At 32.3% G+C, this 26,174-nt stretch overlaps 1 protein-coding gene across 3 annotated transcripts in view; it reads left to right on the top strand.

Annotated features, from left to right (window-relative positions):
* LOC143068103 (protein Wnt-11-like) overlaps positions 1-19,366 on the top strand; it is a 43,806-nt gene extending 24,440 nt beyond the window's left edge. For all 3 annotated transcript variants that reach the window (XM_076241874.1, XM_076241875.1, XM_076241873.1), the window contains 4 exons: positions 11,302-11,534; positions 15,132-15,412; positions 16,925-17,217; positions 17,883-19,366. In XM_076241874.1, the coding sequence (XP_076097989.1) occupies positions 11,302-11,534; positions 15,132-15,412; positions 16,925-17,217; positions 17,883-18,057 (982 nt within the window). In that variant the 3' untranslated portion in view covers positions 18,058-19,366. The remainder of the gene's footprint in view (positions 1-11,301; positions 11,535-15,131; positions 15,413-16,924; positions 17,218-17,882) is intronic.
* Positions 19,367-26,174: the final 6,808 nt, after the last annotated feature.

Raw genomic sequence — 26,174 nt, 5'->3', positions numbered from 1 at the left:
GAACATGATACAATACTTGCGCTTCCTGCGACTTTTACACCAATCCTGGGGCCTGGTTTTCGAAAGTATCATAAGATATGTCATAAGATATATCTTAGGACATATTTTATGATCATCTTATGACTATCATATGATATGTCATAGGATGTAAATCAAAGCTGTCTTAAGAGAATCATAGCTATGATGCTCTTATGACTGTCAAACATAATTTCTATTATTTTAAATAAATTATTAAAAATTGATAATTATAAAATGAAAATGAAAAGTATGAACATATTAATTAGTACCATTCTTAATATTTACGAATATTTTATTTATTTCATTATAATGAACATGAAATTAAACAAAAAGGAATTGAAATACGATGCATGTATGAGTTGATAATTTGTTTAAATTTAGTTTGTAATATATAATAAATATTGAACTTCGCTTTCGTGTATTATCGTATATGCATTGTTATTTAACTGTGAATACTTTTTAGATTCGGTACATCGAGTACCCGCTTAACGAAACGTCCGTGCATATACGTGAACTATACTACGAACGAAATAATATGTACATTTACTATAAAAAAAAAACATGATTTAGAAAAGAATTCCAAATTATATGTCGCAGGAGATTCAAATTTTAATTCACGTAGTTGAGAAAAGTAAAATCTTTACTATTTAGCTAACTGAGAAACATAACAAATATTTTTATTGCAATTAACATGAAAGTATACATGAAAAGTAATTAAAATTTAAGTTGACAATCATATAAGACTACATAAGTCATGTCGCTAGAGGTCTTAAGTTTACGACAAAAGTTATGACAAATCGTAACTTGGGACACTTTCGAAAACATATCTTACGACTATGACATGTCCTAAGACCATCATAAGACATGTCTTAGTCATAAGATACTTTCGAAAACCAGGCCCCTGTTTTTGATTTTAGCTTAATGTTTAACATTGAGTTTTTGCTGTTCATTTTCTCTATCTGTTTGACACATTGTTTTTCATTAGGCGGATCCAGAAAATTTCATAAGAAGGGACCCACCGACTACCAAAGAGGAGGCCTGCTCCTGTCTTGCTTTACCGATTCCATTTCTAATCAGCAAAATGTTTCCACAAAAGGGAGAGCGAGCAGCCTAACCCCTTAAACCGCCTTTGGTTGGTTTTGGTGTTCTCTGTCTTTTAAATTTGTGTGTATATCAGTTTTAGAAGATTAACAACAGAATCTTCTACTTAAAGTGTAATTTTTATGAGACGCTTTTAATCTGCCACTTCTTGTAAAATTACAAAATGTGTTAGAACAAATGATGAAACTGTTATACATCGGTAATTAACCAAGTCAGACAATTTGTAATTTACCATACAAAAATATATAAAGCCAGATGTCGGAAAGATGAAAGAGGGAGGTTTGCACGACAAATTAAACATTTTAAACAGGAAGATTACTACGTACAATGATAGTGTAACGAAGGGAATGCTCGATTACTTCTCTCCTTATCACTTTACACAGTGCAATAAACTATTTTTCTAGTTATCAATTTACAAATCTTTCATAACAAAAGTTCACTGATTATTGTAATAGATATCCCTTGTGAATCTGACTAATAGACCTTTAAGGTGAAACCAAACCGCTTACATTTCATTTAAACACTTATCAAAATACTATAATGAAGTTTGACCATTGTCTTTAATCGGGATCTTTGGTAGGGGTGGTGTATTGTGGAACTTTTCGACTATCTTTTACTAATGACCGCATAAAAATAAACAGAACTTTTGTCTTTATATCAAAAGGATGTCACCAATATAATGATGTGCAGATATTTTCTCGTCCATACAACTTGGTGGGTCCGAACTTGGCAGTCAGTATGTGCATTCAACATGGCGTCAAAGCGAAGTTTTATTTATTAAATTTGCAGAGTCATAATGTTAGATTGTTGTCCTATTTTGACTTAATGGCTATTAAGCGCACAATGTTATTATGATATTTAACACTTTGTGGTATAGGTGCTGTGAATATACATATTAATTGCATGATATCTTGTGTCGAAAAAGTCAAAAATATAACGGAGAAAAAACTAAGAGAGTAGATGAACGATGAGCCAGGTGATCAAATATAGAATTGTATATGCATATACATATAAATACGTCTTTCAAAATTACATAATTATTTTTTTAAAACTTTCAATTAAAAATTTAAAAAGCGAATCAAGTTACTAGTAATTCAATGAACACTATTTCAAACATTTTATTCATTTGTATGATTTCATTTCTGCATGAATATTTATTGTAGTTTTTACTACATCTACTTCAAATTGTTAAAGCTGTATATATAGTCATGATGAATGTTGGTAACGAACACAATATGCATTAAACAAAAACAAGGATATACTATCTTTGAATAAAGATATGCACTGTCATACAGTTCAATTTTAGAGAGTTTACTTCTTTATGCATGTGTATAAAACTGAGAATGGAAATGGAGAATGTGTCAAAGCGACAACAAGCCGACCATAGAGCAGACAACAGCCGAAAGCCACCAATTGGTCTTCAATGTAGCGATAAACTCTCGCACCGGAGGTGTCCTTCAACTGGCCCCTAATATATGTATATATACTTGTTCAGTCATAATGGACGTCATTCTAAACTCAGAATTATACACAAGAAACTAAAATTAAAGATCATAAAAGACTATCAAATGCTAGAGGCTCCTGACTTGGGACAGGCGCAAAATTGCGGCGAGGTTAGATCTAAACCCTCCCCTATACATCTAACCAATGTAGAAAAAAAAACACGTATGGTTGAATATTAGAACTTTCTCATTTAAGAAGACTTTTATGAAACTCCTTAATTATGCCCCACCTACGATAGTAGAGGGGCATTATGTTTTCTGGTCTGTGGCTCCGATCGTCGTACCGTCTGTGGTTTCGTTCGTCCGTCCAGGTTAAAGTTTTTGGTCAAGGTAGTTTTTGATGAAGCTGAAGTCCAATCAACTTGAAACTTAGTACACGTGTTGCTTATGAGATGATCTTTCTAATATTTAAGCCAAATTAGACTTTTGACCCCAATTTCACGGTCCACTGAACATAGAAAATGAAAGTGGGAGTTTCAGGTTAAAGTTTTTGATCAAGGTAGTTTTTGATGAAGCTGAAGTCCAATCAACTTGAAACTTAGTACACTTGTTGCTTATGATATGATCTTTCTAATTTTAATGCCAAATTAGATTATAATAATTACCCAATTTCACGGTCCATGGAACATGGAAAAGGATAGTGCGAGTGGGGCATCCGTGTACTTTGGACACATTCTTGTTTAAGATATGCTTCAATGATTTATACACTACTTTTTTTAAACTTATCAGTAAGGCACACTTTTTGTTACAGTTAGTTACTTAAACCCAGACATGGTCTGTTTTACAACGAATGACTCGATCAGTCAAAATGATTGTTAAACGGAAAGCCGTTAAATCTAGTTTTTGGTGGGGTTAATGTTTCTATGTTGTGTTTTGTGTACTATTGTTTGCCTGTTTGTCTGTCTGTCTGTTTGGTTTTGTTTTCTTTATTAGCCATAGCCTGGTCAATTTTCAATCGTTTTTTTTAAATCAAGTAAAAATATTACAATTTACGAATATGAATAGAAGTTATACAAACTAACATCAAAATTACTAATAACGAAGCAATGACCCCTTAATTATGCATAACTTGTGTAGTAACGTCAGCTTTTGTTCATTTTTTCATATTTTTTTTACAGTTTTCAGCATAAATTTCTTTGACCGTAGCTCCTGATCCAGAAAATGTTAATGTCCAGGAATACAATATAATAAGGGGTACCTAAACGTTAACGAACATTTTGGATCGTAGATTGCGGTAAGGTCAGAAAAATGCACACAATCACCGTATATGTATTTTGACAATGCTTTCAAAATGTGCAGACTTTGGAGTATAACGTACCCTTAGAAGTTAAACTGTGAACTGAAATTTCCAACTTTAACAATGCAAATCCTGGTTAAGGGAACCTTACATCTCAAGTTCGAACACAGACAAAGAAAATAATGTATTTACAAAGTTAGTGAAGACCTGTCTTCAGTTTTCTATGTTGTGTTTTTATATACTGTTGTTGTATACTGTTGTTTACCTTTTGGATTTGTTTTAGTTTTTAACTTTGCATTGTCAGTTTGTTTTTGAACCCCTTGTGTTTCTTTCGAATTTCTTTTATAATAAAGAAAGACTGAAACTGGTCATTGTTTGTAAACCTAAACCTGAAATGCATATTGAAAGTTTTGTGTACGATGTATAGGAAATGTTTTGAAGTTAGTTTCAAGTAAGTTTTTAATTGAAATTTTAATTTTTAATTAAAGTAATTGTTTTTGTTCAATATAATTTTCTAAATTATGATAAAATCTTGTCACAAATAAAGCATTTGACTCTCAAGGGATTTCTGTATTTGTTATTTGCCACTTTGTCCAAATCATCCGAGATTTTATCATTTTACTACGGAATGTAAGCATGTTTGTTCTCAATTTTTGTAAGTTACGATGAAAAACCCAGTTAAAACCATAGTTGTTCAATTTATGAAGGTTCTTGTGATTTTCCAGAAAACGAAACATCTAAATAAATAAAAGCAAGATAAAACGTAGTTTATAAAAGATTAAAGAGTCTACAGTTTGTAAATTAAAGGTTACAGTTATGTTTTTTTTTCAGATTGAAAGTTGATTTTTTTGAAAAATTTTGCCGATGAAAATTAAACTGATTTCGACTAAATCCGTTTTGTTGTTATCATAGAAAGAATACATCAGATTTCTGAAAAAATGAAACAAACTGCAAAAGCTCTGCGTTGAAGGCCGTACCTTGACATATAATGGTTTACTTTTATATGATTGTTACTTGGATGGAGGTCGCATTGGCACTCATACCACATCTTCCTATATCTATGAATAAAATTGAGAAAGGAAATGGGAAATGTGTCAATGCGACAACAATCCGACCATAGAGCAGACAACAGTCGAAGGCCACCAATGGGTCTTCAATGTAAAGAGAAACTCCCGCACCCGTAGGCGTCCTTCAGCTGGCCCCTTAAAAATGTTTATACTTGCACAGTAATGGACGTTATTTTATCACTGGGTTAACAATGTGGATACTATACAACGTAGTGGCAAACTTTTAATCATGTGTGAAACAATTGCTAATGATATATCTTGAGTGAACAAGGACAAAAGTAAGCCTATAAATTAAACAACCAGCTCAATAAGATGGACTATACTACGGAAGCCGATAAGGGCCATTCAAAAAAAAATAATTATGTCGTAATTACGACATAGCATGTCGTAATTTCGACATAACATGTCGTTATTACGACATCGCTATGTCGTTATTTCGACATAACATGTCGTTATAACGACATCGCTATGTCGTAATTTCGACATAACATGTCGTAATAACGACATCACTATGTCGTTATAACGATTTAGCTATGTTGTAATAACGACATCGCTATATATATAAAAGAATATATGTATTATGATTGCCAAGAGACTAAATGATACAGAAATTAACAACTATTGGTCATCATAATGCCCCCAATAATTAGAAAAGCCCCCGCATAGTCAGCTATAAAAGAGGGACGAAAGATACCAGAGGGAGAGTCCCCGAAATGCTGTGTGGCAGACAGTGTTATTTATAAATTATTAGCTCCCTTGGTAAAAATTTCATATTTAAGGTATTTCATTGTTAAATAATTTACATGAAGCTTTTAAATAAGTATATATTTGTTAATTGCATAGCTTTTGCTATTTGAATCCATTGGTTAAAGATATTTATTTATATTGTAAAGTTTAATATTTGCATCGTCGCAAAATCTTTGGTTACCTTCTTTGGTTTCCTTCTGTGAGAAACTTATATATTTTATAGATCCATTGAAGTTCATTAAATTACCGACGTATCGTGGAAGGGCATATACAGCCTGTCAAGGACGGTATAAACTTTTAAAGAATAATATGTGGAATTACATGTGGATTGGGATGCAGTTCTACCAAGGCAAGCTAAACTTTCCACCTCCCATTTCATAAGCGCATACTACATGGCTTATTGTAATAAGGGTGAATTAAAGTATTGATTGCTCTATTTCTACTTTCAAACGTTGGGCACGATGTTCCTACAACACCACGTTACACTTTTAAAATTAAAAAATGCGGCGTCGAAAAGGGTTTTATTCGGTTTTTTATATGTTGGTTGATTCTGGTTCTGTTCGTTTTGTGATGTAATTTTATCATAAGTTACCTCAAGTTGTGGAAATCGATTTAATAATGTTTACCCTTTAAGTTATTTCAACAAAAAATGCAGAACTGTCGCAAGTAATGTAGGAAGGAAAGATGGGACGGAAGTGCATGTATACGGTTTTCCATACAAAACTTTTATCATAGGATGTTTAACTTTCAAGGTGCATATCATCTGTCATTGTAAAATTTCTATATCTTAATTCAACCCCAATACAAATATATCTGACACTGCAAGTAAATCGAACATTTTTACCCTTAATTGGTTAAATTTGAATAGAATTGTATTTTCCCTGGCACACAAGTTGTCGAAATACACCCCTTCAATTACTTGAACCTTGGCTTGAGAATTATTTCCCAAGTCATCTATAGTGTTCAACTTCTGATATACATTTTAAAATATAGTAATCTACTCCTGGATCGTCCTCGAAAACGGCTAATATAATCCCGGGTTTTTATTGATTCGATGAAACAGTTTTCGTCGCTGTTTGGGATTCGTCTTTCAATTACTTCCATTTCATGCACAATTTTATATTGACGAAAAGTTCCGGCTTCGCTAGTACATGAATTACTTTCATCACGACAGTTATAACATGAATAGCAGGACAAATCGCGAAGTAAAACATTCCGTGTACTGGTTTTAAGTCTTTTAATATTGGAGATTGCACCTTACTGAAGTGACGACTTTAAATGGTCTATTTCGGAGTACTTCCGCAACATAAATTTCAATTCGCATTTTACATTTAGAGGACTGTCTTGGTTTCTCCAATTTGTCTTTGCAAAAGTTGGACGAAGTTCATGTAATGAGACATTTCCCCATTCTTTTAAATAAATCGTTAAAAGCTATAAACGATTAATAAAAATTGCAAAATTTATCCTGTGTCGAACCTATGTCCCCGGGCGGAGTCTATAGCAACATGCACTTATCTTTTTTTCGGCAGCAATCATCAACCTCTTTTTCCAAATTTCATAACACGATTTGTTGTTAATTATCATGAACATTTAATTGAAACTTTTGCACATGTAACGTCGGAAATTAGCGTCTTTCGGATTTTAGACGTTTTCAGACGTTTGGACAAATTGGCTACCGTTTTGTAATGTGTGGAATCATTTTATTCCTTTAAGACCCAAATATGTAGTTAATAAGAAAAGAATCTTGGCATTTTTTACTCTTCGTGTATCTATCTAACTTTTGTTTTGATCAATCATAAAAAATACGCGTTAACTGCTTTGAAAAATGAAATATCAACTGGGACAAAATGGCTACCGTTTGAAAAACGACTGTGTAGAGAAGATTTTATTGAATCAGCAATATTTGAACTCACGAACAATGAGGCAAATATTTGTACTTTTGTTAGATATTATTATTGTCTTACTCTTTTTATTCATTTTCTGCTATATATTCTTATAAAATTCACTTTCAGTCGTTGAGTTAACGAAATACGTCGTTGGACATTTTTCTTATTCCAGCTTAATATACAACCACCGAGTCAAATGAAATTTGGCAAAATAACGGCTTTAACGCCACAAAGAACCGACACATGTCGCTGTTCCTACCAAGAATCAAAAAGATCAGAAAATAAGAAATAGGATCACTTTAATTTACATAAGAGTTGAAACAGTTTTTCATAAATGTAACGTTGAACATCCGTTTTTTTCACATAGCTTTGTTATTTTAATCCTCAAATAAACTAGGTAATTCTTACTATATGATCAAGAGCTGTAAAAACATAATTTAAAACATATAATATATTGATTTTGTTTTAATATTGGTTCGTGTTTTCTAACATTTTTATTTTGTTTTGCGGATGAAATTTCGAAGATTCCGTTTTAAATCCTAGGTGTTGTAGGAACATCGTGCCCACCGTTTGAAAGTAGAGATAAAGCAATCAATACTTCAATTCATCCTTATTACAAGAAGCCATGTAGTTTGCGCTTATTTAAAATAGGTGGAAAGCTTGGCTTGCCTCTGTAGGACTGAATGTCAGTCCTCTTATCAGTTCCACATATTATTCTTCCAACAAATAGAAGTTCCTATCAACCTTGACAGGCTAGATAGCCTTGCCACATTCGGTACTTTATTAATTCAATAGGATCTATAAAATATATAAGTTTATCACAGAAGGTAACCAAAAAAGGTAACCAAAGATTTTGCGACGATGCAAATATTTAACTTTACAATATAAATAAATATCTTTAACCAATGAATTCAAATAGCAAAAGCTATACAATTAACAAATATATACTTATTAAGCTTCATGTAAATTATTTAACAATGAAATACATTAAATATGAAATTTGGAGTTTTACCAAGGGAACTAATAATTAATTAATAACACTGTCTGCCACACAGCATTTCGGGGACTCTCCCTCTGGCATCTTTCGTCCCTCTTTTATAGCTGACTATGCGGGGGCTTTTCTAATTAATGGGGGAATTATGATGACCTATAGTTTTTAATTTCTGTGTCATTTAGTCTCTTGGCAATCATAATACATATTCTTTTATATATATATAGCGATGTCGTTATTACGACACAGCTATGTCGTTAAAACGACATAGTGATGTCGTTATTACGACATGTTATGTCGAAATTACGACATAGTGATGTCGTTATAACGACATGTTATGTCGAAATAACGACAAAGCGATGTCGTAATAACGACATGTTATGTCGAAATAACGACATAGCTATGTCGTAATAACGACATGTTATGTCGAAATTACGACATGCTATGTCGTAATTACGACATAATTTATTTTTTTTGAATGGCCCTTATCGGCTTCCGTACTATACGCTGGTTTGCAACTTATGCAAACCAATAATTAAAAATAATAAAGAGTTCAAAGCGGTTGATGCAAGTTGATAATGTAAGTTCATAATTTTATTTTCAGTATTTTCTTATGAGGCATACCATTGGATAAATAATCAATTTCGAAATTGTTTACTAGTATAAGAAAGAAGCTTGAAAGTCTTCCAAATTTTAAAGCACATTTATATAAAGCACAAAAGAGAAGTGTAATAGCATGAAATGCGTTGATAACAATAAGGGTTATGTACGTAGAGTTAAATAATGCAATTACTGAAAGTGTCTATAAAACACGTATTAAAACCAGATTGGCATTAAGTATTGCATAAATATAATATAATGTATTTTCCCAAAATTTTGATGAATCAGTTTTACGTTTTTCATTTTCATCCACTTGCACAAAAAAGACATTTAATTCAAAGTGCTTATATGTTTTGGAAGAGACATACTAAAAGGGACGTACTTCTGAGAATTTTTTTCATTATTATTTTTTATCATTTTGATTTTTATGATTCTACATTCGATCAGAATCAGCAGCAGTGAAAGATAATTAGGAAACCTAAGGGTCAGGGAGAAATATTTTCTCGTTTTATGAAATATGGTAAATGAAATATAGATATTATAAATCTCAGTGCGTTAAGACGTCTACCTATGTTACATGCTGAACTTTTTTGACATTTTTATAAAATGTTGTTCATTTAAATGTGGCAAAAACAGTTCACATAAGTCAACATGAAAAAAAGTGCATTTAGTGCATATAGTTCCTTCGTGTCTGTGACTTTTTTTTTTTGGATCGATGGACGACTGCGTGAAATAATGACAAAATATTATGTTAGGTGAGATAAAAAGATAAAAGTTACCTAATAAAAATTGGAAGATAACTGAACATTTGAATTCCAGTTATTTTGGCAGACGATGCAATGAACAGCAATAAATGTCACTTAAAATATATAAAATAACGTTATGAGATGAATAAACTTTTAGATACTATTTTTCAACGACAATCTCATTACATTTATTGTTTCGATGCCAAAATATTGTCACTTCTGTGAAGTCTCGTGCACATCTCGTAAATGTGCATATATGTTTGACAGCAAGGTTAGACATAACGATTGTTATCTCGCGTGGTTTCGTCATTACCGAGATCTGATAGCAAATTGTTGATCGCGATTGTCACTCAAAATGTTAAACTGTTTTATGTTACTTCTATTGTGTAACAGTTACAATACTTATTCATGAAAGATATCACATTATATATACGTATATACTATTTCAAGCACCTTAAATATTTAAATGAATCATCCCCTCGTAAACATTAATGTTGCAAGTGAAATGATATTTTATTATATATTTTTACCAGACAACAGACACGTTTTTTGTAATTTCAACAAATATTTATATACATGTATATATAAATGTTTTCTTGCGATATGACCCTTTCTGACACCTGACGTCCGACATCACCTTCCATTAATTTTAACCTTCAAAACTACAAAACCATATTTTTTTTAAATCTTATATTTCTAATTGGTATCTCGCTTCAAATTTGCTAACTTTTATTCCCGTTCATCGGCCATCCTGCTCTGAATAAAAATAGAACGTAGGAATTTTAAAATGCAGGTAATTGTTCAATATCTACAAAATCAGTCATAGATTTCAAAATGTTCAGATTGCCAAATATTTCCACTCTCTATTTGTACATAAAATGGTAAAACTAATTCTTATAATAGTAATTGTCATTAAATAACTTTTTTTTATCAGTTTAAACATTTTTTAATATTAATCTGAGACTGCAATAGATACACAACGAAAGAGATCAGCTGATGAAGTTATGAAACAAAATGCTGATATAAAGCTGACACCATTAATTAAATGCCATTGGGGTGGTTGCATGGAGGATTTCTTTTTTTCGAATTTAAGAAGTGTTGGTAATAATGTTGAAAATTATAATAGAAGACTAATAAAGGAGCATGAAAGGTCGGAGGTTGTTTGATACAGTTGGAATTCACTAAAGGTCGCAAGTATACTGAATATATACCAGACTGAAGTTTTGTGTCACCGTGTTGATAGAATAGTTTGATCAAGAATTCAATTAGCTATATATTTACCAGAAAATAATCTAAATAAACAGGAACGAATTTATCCCTATTAAAATAAAGTAAAACTTTTTTAAGTATACATAATAATTTTATTTGATTATGCATGACATTGTTGGTTTTCTTTCTATTTTCAGAGCAATGCATGAAAAAAGATTTTCCGAGTGGAATACATATCAGAACTGTTCAAAATCATTAGGACTAGTTAAGAAACAAGTGAAATTATGTAGAACTAATTTAGATTTAATGAGAACATTTTCACATGCAGCATATATAGCTAGTAAAACATGCCAAGAACAATTTGCCGATAGACGATGGAATTGTTCCTCTCTGCTCAAAGTACCAAAATTATCACGTGATTTATCTCGAGGTAAGTTCGTTTAGTTTTTGTGCCAGAATAACCTGTTTCAGAAAGAGACTACAACATGATGTGATACAAATAGAAATATAAATAATGTGAAGATAAGTACAAGTACATTTAACCTTGTATATCATGGTGAAAAAGATGACATTGTTCAAAAGGCTGGAAGTTAAACCTCTAAAATGATTTTATTTTGTAGGCATCTCTATCTAAACTCAATGTTCATTTAATTTAAGTGGTTGAGCAACTTCTGCTATGCTTTATAATTTGAATAGGAATTTCTACGACCTTATAATGTGCATTAATTACAATTTACCAAAAGACTATACGAAAAAAAAATATGTTTATAATGGTAACATCTTCTATAGAATAGACACACCATGCCCACTTTTCGTGACACATTGGTTCTAAAAGCAGCTTATGCAAGACATCGAATGAATCTTAATTGTCTATAATAATCAATAAATCTATTAACATAAGCATTATCACAAAACTAAATGTTACTGAAAGACTATACGATTTTTTTTTATTTATGATGGTAATATTATCGTCAGAAGAGACACGCCATACCCATCTGTTGTAAGACATTGGTCCTAAAAGTTGCTTGCGCAAGCCATTCAATGAATCTGAATAGTCTATAATAATCAAAACATCTATTAACATAATCATCATAACAAAACTAAATACCAATTGGCTTTTTAGTGGAACATTTGCTAGAAGCATTTTTTGCAGCTTTTTAAACACTTTGTATAAATTCACTATATAAGGCCGTTAGTTTTCTCGTTTGAATTGTTTTAGATTGTCATTTCGGGGTCTTTTATAGCTGACTATGCGGTATGGGCTTTGCTCATTGTTGAAGGCCGTACGGTGACCTATAGTTGTTAGTTTCTGTATCATTTTGGTCTCTTGTGGAGAGTTATCTCATTGGCAATCATACCACATCTTCTTTTTTTTAAAGTATGATAAGAAACTGACATTATCAAGATTCTTTTCTTGATTGACAACAGAATTGTTGTATTTGGAGGACGTGTTCTTAAAACAAACAATTGGCATTCCCATGAAAACCAACTGTGTTCCATTTTTTATCGACTTGTTCCTTTAGTGTACAAGGCCGACTCTTAGCAATATCCTTTTACTATGAAGATGATGTCCTCTCATGAAATAATTCAAAGTTTGGTGACTATGATGACCGCTTCGAACTTTAAATAAAGGATACAACATATACAATTAAGTCTACCTCATATCTAACTTTCATATAGCAATTGACAATGAGGGTCGTTTGAGAACAAAACTTTATGACGATAAAAATCATTTCGGTTTCCAAATGGTTAACTTTCCATTTATACGTAGCAGAATCCACTTTCCACCTTTTGTCGATATTACAAAATGTACTACGGTCCCTTGTATCTATTCTTGTAGCTATTTGACATTTCCGTGACGTCTGTGTAACGATATTTGTTATTGTTACAAATACGAATATAATGCACACACATGTGCTTTATGTACATTATTAAACTCTAACCATTGGTGTGTGTCTTGATCTTTATGTACATGTAAGCTGTGCTTATATAATTACGTTCCTTTTTCCAAAACATGCTCTAACGTTTGTAGTCTGACAGAAGGAGAAATATGTATTGGAGTTCAATAATCAAGGTTTAAGTCAAATCTCTCATTTAAACCTTAACACATTAAATTTTCCCATCGTCTTTGTTCTTGATTTACTGAAGAAGAAAGGGTTAAATTTTCTATATATAATTTCATGCTCTTTGATAAATCAAAAATATTTTGGCCATTGCAAATGAAGCGAAAATTTCAGAAGCAAAAAATTACGGTAGTCTTCTTAATTTCAGATTTTGTAATTTTATGGGAAATGGTTAAAATGCAAAATTAATATTTATAGTTTTATGATATTTTTGTTATATTCATTCTAGTAGTCACTGGCCTGATGAGAAGAATGATATTTTGCTTTGCTGAATTGTAGAATCTTTATGATCAGAATCTGGGTTATGTCATAGCCTTATTTTGAATGCCCATGCATTGGTTGTCAGCAATATATCTGAGCATGGTGTAAACGCTCCTTTCTCATGGCATTAATTTTTTTTCGCCAAAGTCACAAAAAATGTATTTAATCAGTTAGAAACCGTTCAAATCAACACGAATATATTTGAACTATAGTATACATTACTCGTAAACATAAAAACCTTCTATTTTTTTTTTAATTTACAACCTTAAATATTGATAACGATACAGTTTCAGTATTTTTTCCTGTCAATCTGATCTAGGTTTGACAGACTTGAAATCTAATGCGAGCTATAATTTTTTTTTTTAAGTTTTACTTCTTATTGATGACATTTTAATAGATCTTCACTACTACATTTCGCATCTGTATTCAAATATTTTCTCTACAAAAAAAAAAAACCCACAACATCAATATGTTTTCTTGTCTTGCATCCATATATTTTCATTTGTCTACTGTGGGAATTTGTCTCCCTATTCGTCTATGTTAAAATATGTCACATATCTTGCATACATACTGACATATCTTTCATTATGGATTCTGTTATACGATGACGATAAAGGTTGGCATAGTATGGAAAGCATATTACACCTTTAAAGAAATCAATTAAATGGGAGGGGATTTAGATCACAAAACAAAAAACCCGATTATAACCCCCCTCCTTTTCCCCTTGCACATTTTCCTGTGCCTGTCTCTCAACATAGATAAAGTGAGTATTATTCGTTATATTTTTTTTGTACAAAACTAGTACATTGTAATAAATGTAAAACTCTTTAAATGATACTAGACGTCAACCAAGTTAAAGCCAGTATTCCTTAAGCTTTTGGAGAGACTAGAATTCGTCTTATATATTTAAGTCAGCGAAAGCGAGCTGGCAATTTCACATGTCGTCATAGAATATTTAATTTCGAACAAATGTAAGTGTATGCATGTATACAAACCATCAACGTTTTTAAAAATAAAGTGATGAGTGTGACCTTGTTTAGAGTGTCCTTTAAGAACGAAAATGTTTAAAATTACAATTTAAAAAGTACATACAATTTAAAATGGGTTGACAGTTCGTAAAATTCGGTGATATAAGGTTTACATCCCATTAAAACGTGTCTTGTCTCCAAATTTCACCAAAATAAAGAAATAAATTCAACGAAGTGTTTAATATCATTACATCTAATCAAGGCTGTATTTGTGAATAGACGAACATCGTAAAATCTTATGTCGCCAAATTGAGGTCGCCAGGAGTGAAAAATTTATTTTATTACCATGCGAAATGATATCACTAACTTCCAAACGTAAAAATTAACGCAAAGATATAAAAATCGTATTTCAGACCTCCCTGAATTCGAACAATATCAATCATAAAGTTCTGTCAGGTTTAGTCATTTCAATATATGTAGCTATTCATGTTGACAATAGAATTCCTTGTTTAACTCCATCATTTATTGAAAAACTTTGTCAGATAACAATATCAAGCTGTGAATTTTATTGTTACCTTTAAGAAACAAGAAAATCGTTAAAGGTATGAATACTACGACACTGTTAACTTTTAATGTGGGTAATTTATTGAATGCAAACCCTTATTTATATTTTAGGTACACGAGAACAGTCCTACGTTTATGCAATAGCATCTTCTGCATTAGTACATTCCATTGCACGTGCATGTAGTTTGGGTGTTACCACAAAATGTAGTTGTGGATCACTTCCTGACAAACCGCCTGATGATCAACATAAATGGGGAGGGTGTAGTGATAATGTGAGATATGGTGTATATTTAACGACGAGTTTCACAGAGGCTTCACTGACACGGAAAGGAAAACCAAAAACATCAAAGAAAGCGGACATGAACCGACATAACAACGGAGCTGGAGCACAGGTATTCTACATGTGTGGACCTCATTATCATCTGAAGTTCCAAGAAAAATTGCGACATTACCACATGTTCATATGTATTTTACTTTTGAATGATAGTCCTAGATCTGATAACCTGAGATTTTCCATAGCAGAACAATAACTTTAAGATTTCTGCTCAGTTTTCTGTCCCCCCTCCTTATATATAGCCTTACACGTTTTTTGATGTCGAAATTTGGTACGTAACTATAGACAGTGTTTTGATTGACGCAATTTTTCCAAATGTTATTTCCCTTTTTGTCGCCATGTTGAAGGTGTACATGCACAAATTCCTTCTTAAATCGACCAAATTCAACTTGTTAGACAGACTTCTAGGCATTAAAAAATGCTGCGATCCGAACAATTTTAGTCTCTTTTAGCCTTGCTTAATTTATCACTACGATATGATATTTTAATGAGATTTGTTTGTACAACATGCTTCAATGTTGATATTCATATAGAAAATCAATCATTTACCCCATAAAAATATCGAACAAGGGAATTAACTCAATCTCAAATTACGGCATATCAAAATCTATCTTTTCTTCTTTTTTTCTGTTAAAATAGTCTATTCATTGATAAAATATGTATGAACATTGACTAGAATTTGTTGCGATGAAATGTAATAATATTCCTAAACAGATTGTATTCTTCAGCTGAATTATAAAAGTGTCAAAGTTTCAAAAGAACAATAGGTAAACCATTTCATATCAAACACTTGTGACATGTTATAGTGAATTATATGGTATAAAAAGGATAAGAGTTGCTCTTTTCTTATTAATATAAAACACATGTTTATTATACAATTTGCAGATTTAAGCGTCAAATTGAAACGTTAATTAAAACATTGCAAAGTATTAAATTTTTTCTTTAAATTTTACTGGTTATGAAATATGGTCCGACTTCACAGTGAAAAAATGAAATTTGATAGCAAAAAATAAAACAATTTGGTTAATAGCCATGTGTGTGTGTTCCCATTTTTCAACTAAAAATCTCTGCAATACTTGATGAAATGATGGAGTGTTATAAGAGCGTATGCAGATTTATACAGTAGGAACTATTTTAAATAACTCCTCAAAACGTAGTAGGGAGGATTAGTAGTAAGTGTAAAAACGGGCATTGAAAAGTCGTAACAAAACAATAGTCACCAAAATGTTACAAAAAAAGTAGTCTCAAAATATTACACGAAAAGTAAAAGGTTTAGGAACCCTATCTCACCAAGAACACGAGTCTCACGATCATCGTCGATAAATATTAAAAAGAAGATGTGGTATGATTGCAAATGAGATAACTCTCCACCAACTCTCCACAAGAGACCAAAATGACACAAAAATTAACAACTATCGGTCAACATACGCCCTTCGAAAATGAACAAGGCCCATACCGCATAGTCAGCTATTACAGACCCTGAAATGACAATGTAAAACAATTCAAACAAAAAAACCAACGGCCAAATTACCAATTTTTGTTTCGTTAAATTGTAAACTTTAAATTTTAGGTAGTTTCCGATAGTTTGAAGATAGCGTGCAAGTGTCATGGAGTTTCAGGATCATGCGCAATAAAGACATGCTTCCGATCAATGCCAAACTTTTCAGCTGTAGGGCTGATGTTAAAAGACAAATATATTGCCGCTGTTGAAGCAAAAAGAAAAAGAAAAAAATCAAAGAAAGTTTTCGTACCATTATTTCCACATAGACAAAGTGTTACAACAAACACGTTAATTTATTATACAAAATCTCCAGATTACTGCAGTCGCGACCCCAAAACGGGGGCAGAGGGTACAGAGGGAAGGTAAGTGTCTTTTGAATAATTTTCATAGTTTAAGATAGACCTGCTTCGTACCGTTTGCTATACCTCAAAATTACGAAGAGGGAAGTTAAGTACGAAACAATACATCAAGTGAGGTGACTACATAGTTTGAATTGTAAAAGTTTCATTAACATGCAGCAATATCACAACAACACCTTAATACTTAGTAAATTATTGATCACTGAATTGATAATATATTTCAGAACATGGCTTTCCTATCAGGATTTGTTTTTGGATGAAAGTTGCTGGTTACAATTAATCTTTAAATCAAATTCTAAATGAAAAAAATGGAAGGGATTACTTCTTTTCTTTTTAAAAATTTTAATACATTCCAATACAAATTCCTATAATTTATGCTTAGAACTGGCGATCTAGAATATCGATGATTAAAATTGAAAAATACTATTAAAGGTATGCCATGAACACCACGTGCACATTACCTATTCAAGGACAAAAATTAAAAAAAAAAACAGTTTCAGGTTTCGGACCATGCATTTGCTTTATTTTAAACACAGGCAAAACAAACTGACACTAAAAATCAGTTCAGAAAAAGATGTTAATTCCTTAATAAAAAACAATAAAATCATAGAAACAAGTGAAAGTTATTGTTCTGATTATATAATAATTGCGATTTTTTCCTCTTTTAGATACTGCGATAAAGGTAGTCAAGGTTGGGGCGGCTGTGATATCCTTTGTTGTGGCAGAGGTTATAAAAGTTTCACAAGAGAAATTGTGGAAAGATGTGAATGTAAATACTATTGGTGTTGTTATGTCAAATGTAAAGAATGTACCAAAACACTTCACTTAAATGTGTGTCGATAAAATACCTCAATTGTTGTTTTTATATTTTTTCTATGAATCTCGATGGAAACTAATATTTGTTCATGTAACATTTAGTAAAAAGAGAGACAACTGAACGTATGAACTGTCCGTACTTACATGGTGATGTGTGACTTAAAAGTCCCGGATTACTGCATCAGTGCATTGGATCAACGACAGATTTGTGCATTATTTTAAATGAATCATGTCATTTTATTTTCTACTATCATTTTTTTTCTCTCAATTAAAAAGTTCCTGTTAGAAAAAAAATTATGCAATCCGTATATAATATTAACTCATAATTTTTCATTTCTTTTACACGTTATATAGATTTATAGACATTGGCAATCTCACCACATCTTCTTTTTGTATAAATACTTGTAAGTAATACCTGGGACTATTATACTAACTAGTCCCAGATTATACTAATCGCGATAATTGATACCAGAAGCATTTGTAATAGGCGATACAATCGGATTAAAATACATGTTCTGTGTCCAAATCTTTGCTTACAAGTATCTGAAACTTTGTGACGCTCCGTTTTAATTTAGGTTTTTGGTAATTATTCCATCAGCCAATGAATTTACAGCTTTCAAATTTTCAAGATGTGTATTAATTAGGCAAAACGGAGGTTTGTGAAAGATCTTTTAAACAGAAAGTAGAACCGAGCGTTTTCAGATCATTTTAAACTAGGCATAGACGCAGGATTATTGTAATCGATCTTACATCTCTTTTAAGTTGGATCATCTCCCCTTGTCCAGAAAAAAGTTTTACGATACAAAATGCATTGTATGCCTTCTGTGTATGTCTCATACGTCTGTTATTTAAGTGGAGTCTACATTTTTGCTACTCCTGGTGTCTCTGATACTAAGTAGATGTATAGCTGAACACCACTTGTGCTCACCCAAATTGGGTTCGAATATAGTAAGTGTTGTTAAAGTTCATCCTGGATTTGTTAATTAAACCCAAAGTTCATTATGAATTTTAATGAGTTAAGTCATAATTATTTGGTTCACTTCCGCAATTAATAATCTTCCTACTTAATCACTGAGATTGTAATTGTTAATAAGTTGGTATGTCTGTTTATGGTAAGTTATTTATTTTACAGGGCCTCACTGCTTCCGCGGGGCATAATTATATTACAATATACATTTGTTTTACAACACGTGCTGTTTGTTTTGTTTTTGTTTTGTATATAGATTTTTAACAAATTTGGCAATGTTTACTATTGATGTTATTTGTATATCATGACTTTCTTTTCATTAAAATGTATGTAAATATTTAAACATGTCAATAAAAATTGTTGTGAAAATTTTGTTAAAATTTATTTGAATTTTCGTTTTTAGAGGGACAAAACCCGGCTTAGTATGTTTCACTAATGTGAAATTAACGGAAAATAAAATCTACTTATGACAGCGTTTTCACTTTACCACGGGATCAGAATCCAGAACTGTAGGAAATATTGAAATATATTCAGAACTATCTGTGCTCCTCACACAACAAATTTGTTGGTTATATATTTAGTTGAACTAGAGACGACCATACTACAGATAAAACCAATACATTAAGCGAGAGAGGTTTTGTTCGGTTATAAAAGTGAAAAGTTTTGTTTTGTCATATAATTGAGATGTTTTACTTTATAATTTGGACGTTTTCTTGTGTAATATAAGGGAAAGTTTTGGTGCTGTCATATTAGAGGGATATTTGCATATTCTTAATGGATTTGTGATATTTGATCGTAGGAAAACTAATGTTCCTCCTAATTTATTTGACCACAAAGTTTTGAGATGACAAAACAAAAAACTTTCATTCATATGACGGTGGGAGGTAAAGTGCTGTAATATAAATAGTAAAATCACAAAATTACTGAAACTGAAAGTACCGAATCAAATGGTAAAATCAAAAGCTCAAACACATCAACCAAATGATTAACAACTGTCATATTCCTTACTTGGTACAGGCATTTTCTAAAGTAGAAAATGGTGGATTGAACCTGGTTTTATAGCTAGCGAAACCTCTCTATAATATAAGACATAATTTTGTTTTATCAGTTATATAAGTGAGAGGCCTGGTATTTCACATATGAACGAGGTTTTGTTATTTCACATGAAACATCAAAATCCAACTTATATATATATATATCAGAACAAAATCTTCCATTAATACGAATGCATCAAACACCTCACCTTTCAGACAGTACAAAACATCTCACTTATATCTAAGATCAAGACCACTTACTTATATGACATTACTTAACTTCTCACTCATACTATGAACAGGATAAAACCTACATCTAAATTTTAGGGTTTGCTTTGTCATCTAAGTGTGATTTTTTTGCGGTCATATAGATGAGACAACAATTGTTTACAGACAATAAAATTTCATATTAATTCTGTTAAGGAGATACAAATTATGGCAAAACAAACATTGAAGGAATCACATACACTCCTAAAAGGATAGCCAAAAGGTGCGTTGACACACTAAGTGTTTCTTGCTATGCACGCATCATGCGCAATTCCAATTCCTACTCAGTCAAAATGGAACAATCTGGTAAAGATTATATAAGTGAGAAGTTTTTGTGATGTCATGTACGCGAGATGCTTGTTGCGACAGGTTTTGTTTTGTCGTGTAATTTTGTCTTAAAATAAATGAGAGAGGTCATGACAATGAAGTGTTTAGAATGTTATATTAGTTTACGGTTGTGTTGTTATATTAGTATAAAAGCACAAAATATTGCATATATATTACAGAACAAAAAAAAAAACTCATATCCTTATAACAAAACAAAAAAACCTCTCACGTATGTGAAAGAATAACAAACACCAACGATAACATAAATTGTACTTTTGTTCTGCCAAAACAGTGAGAGGTGTTGTGAAGACGTTTGTACGAGATATTTGGTAATGCCATATTAAAGAGAGGTATAAATTGTTCAGTCATAAAAGTGAAAGCTGTCATATAATTAGGTTTTGTCCTATTATACAAATTGGCAGGTTATATTATGCAATCTAAGTGAGTTGTTGTGTACGATAATTAAAGTGAGGTTTTGTTTGGCTGGCCATAAAACCAGGTTCAAACCTCTTTTTTTGTGCCAAGACAGGAACGTGGCAGTTGTTATCAAATATTTCGTTTCTATGTATATTTGCGTTTGTTTTAATAGCACTTCAAAGTTCCCTCGGTTATAGACACCCGGAATTGTTTTCTTCCAATCGATTTAAGACATACTACTGTTGCCTTTATTTGTGCTGTCACATAAAATGGGATAATCTTGTCTGTCACATAAGTGGGAGTATTTGTGCTTTTGTACAAGCGAGAGCTTTGGCCAGCCCCACCACGAGGTTCAACCCACCATTTTTTTTCTTAAAATGTCCGATACCAAGTCAGAAAAATGGCAATTGTTTTCTTATGGTTCGTTTCTGTGTGTGTTGCATTGTCATTTGGTTTTTTGTTGCACTTAAGTATTTCTGTTGTTTCGTTATTTTCCTCTTAAATTTGACGTGTTTCCCTCAGTTTAAGTTTGTAACCCGAATGTGTTTTATCGCAATCAATTTACGACTTCGAACAGAGGTATACTACTGCTGCCTTTATTTAGGGGTTATGTGTGCCATCTAGAATAAAATTAAAGGGCAGATTTACGATGGAAAAAGTAAAATCCGCAAACTATACGCAGCGCTTATTTATTTTGTGGACATGCCTTTCTTACGGAAACTTATGGACAGTAATTCTTGCACACTAATTTTGATCAATACGTGATACAAGCTTCGAAAGTTCATTGCATTATTGAATCATTTACATTTTGTACTTGAAGGCGCAATTCTTATTCTTCATGTTTAATATGTGGATGCATTGTTTGTATGAGACAATGTCTGCATTTATATCTTAAATTAAAATAAATCCATAACAAAAAGTGATGCAGGATGACAAGGCCGTTACCCCTTTTTTTTTGACATAAATCACACAAAGATAAATAATCATATCTTGTGAACAAAGCGCAGACATCTCATTTTTTGTAGAACTTATTTATTTTAATAAACATTATCAACACTTGAATAATGTAAATATACAGTATAAGATACACACATACGTTATTAATCAATAAAGGAACGTTCTCATTAAACATTCTCTTAGGAGAAAGATATAATGAAAGATTAGAAATTGTTACAAAAGACATTATTTTAACCATTATTTAATACACGATACTTAACTGATGAAGAACAGATACCGGCTTAATATGAAAGGCACATAATAATGTTCATATCTAATTGCTTTAAAGTTATTGCGAATTATTGATGTTAGTACGTTCACCGTTAGTACATACATATTAGTATCTGATGAAAGCTATTGATTTAACAAACGTTCTTTTAAATTTAGCTTAAATGTGACATGATTTATTTTTAGGTCAAATTGGGCTTATAATTTTCTTGCAGTATATTAACTTCTTTGCAGTAGTTGTCTCTTTGACACATTCCACATCACCATTCTAAATTTCAATATTCTTGGGTCATTACTTTGTATTGTTTGTCTTTTGTTTATTTGGTTTTGTGTTTATTGCCAATCGTGCTAGCATATTTCTTTTACAGTGATTTGTACAACTTAATTTAGTTTTTATGATGTGTTATTACTCCACTGTTTAAGCTCAGTGTAAGGTTGAGCAAACATAGCATGTTTATCACCTGTATCTTGTTATGTGTCTGTCATAAATAACATATCTCTGCAAATGTGTTATATAAAGTCCAGAACTATAATTGTTCGCCTGAATTCATCAATTTGAAATCAAACTATCTTCTAAATACTAATTAATTCAGTTGATAATTATTCCGTCATTGAACTAAACGAAAAAAAGAAGACAGTCATTCTTTCCGAATGGGTTAAAGCTGTGAGGTCATTGCATTGATACTAATTATATTGAAAATTAGCATCCAGAACGGTAGGAAATATTGTATTATAATAAGAACCATCTGTGCTCCTCACTCAACAAATTTGTCTTTTGTTTATAACTTATATGTAAGATCAAGACCACTTACTGATATGACATTACATAACCTATCACTCATATACTATAAACAGAATAACACTTCCAACTGTCATATGCATTTTAGGTTTTGTTATGTCATCTAAGTGTGAGGTTGTTTGCACTAATAAATTTTAGGCATCAATTGTTTACAGATGATCAAATTTCATATTTATTATATTAAGAAGATACAAAAAGTAAACTCACAAAAATAATGAAAACCGAGGAAAATTCAAAACAGAAAGGACCTAATCAAATGACAAAAACAAAAGCTCAAACACATCAAACGAATGGATAACAACTGTCATATTCCTGTCTTGGTACAGACATTTTCTTGAGAAAAAAAATGGTGGATTTAACCTGGTTTTATAGTCATGGTAAAAACAATCACTGAGAGAATCGCGTTCAGTTCAAAAGGGATACCCATCGGTGCGTTGACAGACTAAACGTCTCCTGCTTTGCACGCATCACGCGCCATGCGAATCCGTACTCAGTCAAAATGGAACAATCTGGAGTAGATTATAAAAGTGAGAGGTTTGTGTGTTGTCATGTAAGCGAGCGATTTGGTTCGGCAGGTTTTGTTCTGTCATGTAATTGAGAATTATATTTTGTTATACAAGAGAGAGGTCTAGTTCAGTCATGTAAGCGAAAGGTTAAGTATGTTATTTAAGTTAGAAGTTGTGTTATAATATAAAAGCACAAAATACCCCTTTCACAGAACAGAACAAAATTTCCCTTTCATATGACAAAACAAAACATTTGCCTTATTTCACAAAAAAAAAAAAAAAACTCGCATTCTTATCAGAACCACATCTCTCACGTATGTGATAAGATAAAACCTACTACGAATATATAAATTGTTATTTTTGTTCTGCCAAAACAGCGAGAGATGTGAGGTCATATACAAGAGATGCTTGATAATGTCATATTTAAGAGGTATTGTTCAGCTACAAAAGCCTCGGTCACACCTTATCGGATAGCGCAAACGGACGCCTAACGGAAGAAAATAGATGTTGTCCGTTGACAAAATTGTTATCCGTTGGGAGTCCGTTGATGTACTGACCAAATAAAACGGACGCGTAACGAATGCATAACAGACACACACCGGATATGCAACGTACGAGAAACGGAAACGTAACGGACAGAACGGATGTCGAACGTACATCCAACGGACGAGTACCGCATAAAACGGACACCTAACGGAAGCGTACCGGATAAAACGGATGAACAAGATATACGGAAAAATTAAAGGCGACAATGATAGAGGGTAGTAATGGGGGTACCTTCGTTATGTATAACGGTAAAAATTCTTGCCAAATGACGTTAACGGTAATGTTTAGTGCAAGACGATAAAATGTACATTTTCTTTAAGACGAAAAAAAAAAAACCCAGCTGAATTTGACGAATCACGCTATTTTGTTTCCAAAATTAACGGTAACGATAATTATTTGAGACATCTGACGAATCACGATAAGGATATTTTGACGAATCACGGTAAAATGTTAACCAATTTGACGCTAACGGTAGCCGAAAATGACCGTTTGCCGCCTGACGGTAAAGGGCATTACCACCCTCATGATAATACATGTAAGTCGCATAAATATTCAAATGTTTCTGTGTAACTGGTTTTGGTTTGTTCTTCAAAATGCCGCCAAAGGGCAGTGTCTGGCCTGATTAAGAGCTGCTTGATTGTGAAGACGTGCCCTTACTCTAAGATAGATTATGAATAATAAGAATTCATGAACCTTGAGAAATCTAATTGGCATTTCTGACGCGAAATTTTCAATCGGTAGGTCCGAGACCACAGTTATTTCGTAGTGTATTTCCTTTAGACAATAAATAAAAATTAAAAAAATCACACCTGCGCTTTCTGAATAATATTTTTACAGTATGTTGTACTACTTTTGAGGAAATTATATCAAAATCATAGAAAACTTCATCATGACTAACTCAAAATATGGGCAATTTTATGTTAATGGGGGTCTTGAAATCTTTTGACAGCTTCAGAAATGCTAATTTTTAAAACCTTTTTAGCTGGACCAAATCACTACTTGACTTTCAAATTCATGACCCAAATTTATTTACAGTGTAATTTTATCCCCCTACTTGCTATTTGAGGTACACAACATGACAAAATAAATTTGGATGGGGTATACAAAAAATTGGCAAGTAACACACTGTCCGCACTAGGGACATTATTTGTCCCGTAAAACGAAAATCAAAGGACGATAACTGTGTACTCGGACCAATCCGTTTCAGATCCGTTCATTATCCGTTCTATCCATTATACGTCTGGTAGAAGTCCGTTTCACATTCGTGCAACATCCGTTTTATCCGTTAGACGTCCGTTGGTGAATTTATCCGCCAGACCTCCAACGGATGTATAACGGACACGTAACGGATACAAAACGGAAACGAAACGGACGAGAACCGTACAAAACGGACACCTAAGGGACGTTCAACGGACATTTTATCCGTTGGACGTCTGTTTAAAGTTTTGAACATGCTTAAAATTTCCCACCGGACAGAACGAACGTCGACGGATAAAACGTACGCTAAACGGACATGCGGATATGGACGGACGTCTAACGGATAAGAACGGACGTCTAACGGACATGAACGGATTGAGAAACAAATTTGAGTCACTTCTTGAGGTAGAATTTGAGTAAGATTCGAATTTAAGTCTCATTTAGATTTATTAAGATTTCGAGTTGAAATTCGAGATATTTTATATGTCTTTTTGAGTTCGTAATTAAATTTTCTAACGCGAAACAAGGGCTTTTGCTCGGGCTTCAGAAAAGAGGGCTCTGGGATATGCGTACTAAATAAACAATGTTGTCGTATACAAAGCGCAACATAGGAGTTGAAATAAAGTTAGATGTGGTGTGATTACCAATGAGACAACTATCCACCAGAGTTTAAATGAAGTGGATTTAAGAAATCATATATAGGCAACCGTACAGCCTTCAGCACTCCGTATAGTCAGCTACAAAAGGCCATCATGCACTATGTGAAAAAAAATCTATTTTTTAACAGATTTCAATATGTGGTTTGTTTAATGCATCTTTGGATGGGTATCGCCAAAGTTATGCCGGCGTCACACATTGGC

The sequence above is a fragment of the Mytilus galloprovincialis genome, chromosome 3 (assembly GCF_965363235.1).
Source record: "Mytilus galloprovincialis chromosome 3, xbMytGall1.hap1.1, whole genome shotgun sequence".
Lineage (NCBI taxonomy): Eukaryota > Metazoa > Mollusca > Bivalvia > Mytilida > Mytilidae > Mytilus > Mytilus galloprovincialis.
Note: the sequence above shows the minus strand (reverse complement) of the source record. Positions and strands in the feature narration are given on the sequence as shown.